This window comes from Hibiscus syriacus, unplaced genomic scaffold, assembly GCF_006381635.1.
Source record: "Hibiscus syriacus cultivar Baekdansim isolate YM2019G1 unplaced genomic scaffold, ASM638163v2 tig00111330_pilon, whole genome shotgun sequence".
NCBI classification, from domain to species: Eukaryota; Viridiplantae; Streptophyta; class Magnoliopsida; order Malvales; family Malvaceae; genus Hibiscus; species Hibiscus syriacus.
In genome coordinates, this window is record NW_024063059.1 from 3,015,436 (window position 1) to 3,020,407 (window position 4,972).

The window sequence follows — 4,972 nt, forward strand, 5'->3', positions numbered from 1 at the left end:
AATTGTGATATCTCTCGAAAAAAACTTGCGAGGAAATAGAATGCTTAATTCATAGATTTATTTGTGATGGTTCTAATCTTAAGAAACGTACTCTTGTTCGATGGATGGAAGTTTGCAAGTCGGTAAATGGAGGAGGATTAGGAGTGAAGAATTTACAAATTCAAAATGAAGCTTTCCTCACAAAAATCGGTTTACGAATGATATCACAAAAAGATCAACATTGGGCACCATCCTCAAGAATGACAACTCAAGAAACTAATTCAGCTAGATACTACCGACACCACCACCGGAAGTCACACTGATCCTTCAGGAGGACGCCGAACTGACTGCACTCCAACTTAGTTGAGCACACTGCTCAGTCACTCTTAATAAAGAAGAAATCAAAAGTCTGATCTTTCTCACAAATCTATTTTTGACATCGTATTTTTCGCTGCAGGTAAAGAAATGTGGCCTTGTATTTTTTTTTTGAATTAGTTGATTCATTGAAAATAAATTAAAATGATAAAATATAAGCGATATGATCTCAACATAAATTTATAAATTATTAATATAAAGATATCTCTATTGTTATCATTTTAAAAAGTTGTGTATGTGTAACCCTAAATACCAAGCTAGTAGTTTCATGTTGATCCGATAATTTATCTAATAGATTCATTATAGCATTGAGGTTCACTTGTTCGAATTTGGGATCAATCGAATAAGAAATTTACATTATTGGTGTGACTTCCGGTGGTGGTGTCTGGTAGTAACTACCCCATATCAATACTTTCGTCAAATATTAACTAGCGACAAGTGATTTATTGTCAACGTTTAAATAATTAGGTGATCTGATTGATAAAATTAAAAGATCAATGATAAAAATTGTAAAAAATTAAATGATCATTGATATAATTTACTGTATAAAATGATTTATTTATATAACATTTTTTATTAGACTCAAATTTAATTTGTAATAATAAATTATATTTTTTAAAAAAATTTAGAACATATATTTTTGTATTAATTAACAGATTTCAAAGGTACTTGAAATAAACAATATGCAATGATATTGAAATCATTGCATAATAAATAGTTATGTGATCAAATATAAAAATATTAGAATAGTTTAGTAACTAAATATGCAATTTATCCTTATATTTATTAAAGGAGTTAACCATCAAACTGATGTCGGGGCAAAACATTATGAAAAAAAGAAAAACCCCCAACTTTTTAAAGGGCAAACTCAATACAAAATAGTTTAGGGGACAACAGTGTATTTACGCCTAAAGAAATTATGTTTCTAATTTCTCTTTTAATTAAAAAAATGAGATATTCAAGTTGATATAGTTAATTTACACCCAAAAATATTTAAAATAAAATATTTATAAATTTAAATTTACAAATAAATAATTTTCAAACCTCAAGATTTACATCTACGAAATTAGAGGACGGAGTTGTTCAAACATTTAATCAATTAGTTTCATTACTAATCAATCAAAATATAAAAATTACGTACTAATTCATTTGAAAAAAAAATGGATTTTACTGGCCTGTACTTTTTACTTGAAACGAGTTCATCCGTTGCAATTTTTTTTAGAAATAAAATCTACTAGTGATATAAATTTTCAATGCCAAGTTCAAATTTTCGCACCAAGCCCATCTATAGGATGCAACCTGGTATATCATGGAATATTATTTCACAAGCAAGAAGCAAATAAATAAATTTAAGTCTTCAAATTCATCATATATAAACCACAAATCTTAAAAAGGATCCAGACACAAGCAACAAAACCAAAAGCACAAGTGAAGGTAGCCACCTAAAATGTAACTTCATATTACTACCTGAAGTGAATGACACTGTGGATATCTATATTAGATATCGACCCTCTCGACATCTTCAAGTACAAGAGTCTTTGATGGCTTTCCCAGCAGATCGGTATACTCCTGGAACGGAGACCTTGTGAAGCGAGTCTCTCTCCAGAAATCCGGTGTCAAGAAACCGTATGTTTTCAGAAGACACTCGAAGGTGGCCTGTAATTTTACATTAGCAAGGACAACAGGTAATTAGATATTCTCTAATCACATATTCTACAGATGTACTTAACGGAGATTATAAAAATAGCACAATAACTGAACTATTCTTTAGTGTTTACAATCATGTTTATAGATCTTATGCTTAGTTTACTGAATACAAAAACACACATTTTGTAGATGCTACAACAAGTTTACAACATAGCAGACTCCCTGCATCTTCAAAGTTTGATCTACAACAGATTTGGAACCATAACAAATTGCATATTTTATAGATAAACCGATACTCCTTAAGTTTAATATCATGTTTAAGTCTCTTAAAGATCATTTTAATACATTTATATACATACACAAATGCAAAAACGCATTCAAATGATGCAAAGAAACAAATATGCATCTGTCACCATCTAACCTTAATCAAATTTTTATTCAATTAATTAATTTAACATAAACCTTAGGATATTTCAATGACCCAAATCAACAACCCAAAAAACTGATAGTTAAACATTTTAAAAACACATATTCAAATAGATCTAAATAAACCCATGAACATTCTCAAATTACAACAAAACCGATTCGGATTAAGAAAGATTAGGGAGAAAAAGTCAATACCTTAACAAAGTTTCCAAGGGTTTTGGTTGAACCCCTTGAAGAAGTGAAGACATCTTCGATACCAGCAAACTGAAGCACCTTTTTGGGAACCCTAGCCGCCACGATACCAGCACCTCTCGGAGCCGGTACCATCCTCACGGTGACGGAACCACATTTTCCGGTAACCTTGCACGGCACCGTATGGGGTTTCCCGATCTTATTTCCCCAGTAACCTCTTCTAACCGGTATCACCGATAACTTAGCCAATATTATCGCCCCTCTTATAGCCGTCGCAACTTCTTTGCTGCACTTGACGCCGAGTCCAACGTGTCCGTTTCCGTCGCCGACGACAACGAAGGCCTTGAAGCGCGTGCGCTGACCGGCGCGAGTTTGTTTCTGGACTGGAGTGATCTTCATGACCTCGTCTTTGAGTGAAGGGCCGACGAGTTGATCGATGATTTGGTACTCTTTGATGGGGAGAGAATGGAGGTAGATTTGTTCGAGGGATGTGATTTTTCCGGCTTTGACCAAGCGGCCGAGTTTCGTAACCGGCACCCATTTTTCCTCTTCGTCCTTGCGGCCGCGGCGCCTGCCTCTTGGACCACGGTCGCCTCTGCCACCACCAAAGCCACGCCTGAAAGCCCCGCGTTCACCTCCGCCTCTTTCTGCCATTATCCTTTTGATTAAGGTTATCGAGGGATAGAAACAAGTGGTGGAAGAAGAAAATGGAAGCGGCTAGGATTAGGACATTATATGCGGAGGCTTTTCGGAGTTAGGGTTTTAGTTTTTGAAGGGTCTTACATGAGTTTATGGGCTTTTGGGCTTTGATTATATTACATACCATTGGAAATAGAAAAACAGAACATATAGGTTGGAAATAGAAAATACAATCAAAGTGTTTAGACTATTAAAAATAAATGTTTAGAACCCCGCATAATATTCATACCTAAGATGGGATTCGAATCCGGTGGATTTTGATCTGACTTGATTCTATTGAATCAAGCTTTTTAAAGGATGAATATGAGTTGGGTTCATGTTTAAGGTAAAAAATATATCCAACTCAATCTAACTCAAAAAATATTGTAATTATATCTTATATATTTAAGAATAATTGTAATAATATCTCTCTATATATATATTTCAATTGGACCTTTATTTTATCGAATAAAATTAATAGTCTTTTATAAATATTTTTGTTTTGGGTCGAATCGAATTCAGATTTTATCTCAAAAGGAAGGTCGGGTGAAGACACCCTAAACTTGGGTCGGGTCAAATTTCAAGTGGAGGGTGCATATTTTTTTTTTGAGTCGAGTCGGCTTTCCCAAAAACTTAACCCTACTCAACTCATACCCATCCTTATTCATATTTTCAAAACTTTTGACAATTTAAAATACGAATAAACTAGACGAATCAATTGATCTCATTGGTTAAAATGATTATTATTATATTTAAAGGTCTTGAGTTGAGTATGATGCCAACGGAGGTGTTTGAATGTTAATTATTAAATAATTGAGAGTATTTCGAACATATAATATCTTGTAATCACCCCAAACAAATAAAAAAAATATGTGTAAACTACTTATAAAGTAATTAAATTATTAAACAATGAGTGTTTCGATTATTATCATCTAAATAATTAAAAGATCTAGCTAATAAAACTTTTAATTTAATAGCCAAAATAAAATCACTCCTATATAGAACGAACTAAGCGACATCGATGGTAAAATAGTTGTTATTCCTTTAGATTTGGAGTTCAAGCATCTTGAATGTTAGAGTTATGGGCATCCAATATCAAATGGTTAAGAATTATCTTTGAACCAATACTAATTTGTACTTACCCCAAATTAATTAAAAAAAACCATGCCTATAGATTAGTCTACCCTTAAAATATCAACATATCTCATCGAAATAAATTTATGTGTTTGAAAATTAAAACATAATTATTTGACAGATGAGTCTACAACGCACATTGCACATCGCAGTACACCATTAAAGTGACATATTAATACACACCATTAATAAAATTGTCTTTATTATGTAAATATTAAAAAGTATAATAATTTATTTAAAATTAATAATTTATTAAAATTTAATTTTAATAAATTATAATTAAATTATTTTTTATTAAAAAATAGTTAATTTAAGTAGTTAATTTTTAAGAATTGAATTCCATCTTATATAAATTTAGGATTTATCTAAACTAATCGGTAACTATCATCACCCACCATCGGCGACCAGTGCGTCTCACTGAAAAATGATTTTGTACAATATTCAATGTTGTCGGAGAGTCATATCAAGATAAAACGGTCTTGTTCGTCACCAAATGTCACCTTGATAATCAACGCCCAACAATCGACCTTCGCAAACAAAA

General features: G+C 32.2%; 1 protein-coding gene across 1 annotated transcript; it reads right to left on the minus strand.

Annotated features, from left to right (window-relative positions):
• Positions 1-1,698: 1,698 nt before the first annotated feature.
• Positions 1,699-3,328, minus strand: LOC120158832 (40S ribosomal protein S2-2-like). The gene is made up of 2 exons (XM_039169574.1): positions 2,623-3,328; positions 1,699-2,010 (listed from the first exon to the last, which is right to left on the minus strand). The coding sequence occupies exons 1-2, from the start codon at positions 3,271-3,273 to the stop codon at positions 1,852-1,854; spliced, it is 810 nt and encodes a 269-aa protein (XP_039025505.1). The 5' UTR covers positions 3,274-3,328; the 3' UTR covers positions 1,699-1,851.
• Between the last annotated feature and the right edge of the window lie 1,644 nt (positions 3,329-4,972).

Bases quoted from the DNA above. Each gene is read 5' to 3' on its own strand.
- LOC120158832 (XM_039169574.1), bottom strand. From the start codon at position 3,273: ATGGCAGAAAGAGGCGGAGGTGAACGCGGGGCTTTCAGGCGTGGCTTT. The intron at 2,011-2,622 runs GTATTGACTTTT...GTAAAATTACAG, and splicing joins CCCTTGGAAACTTTGTTAAG to GCCACCTTCGAGTGTCTTCT.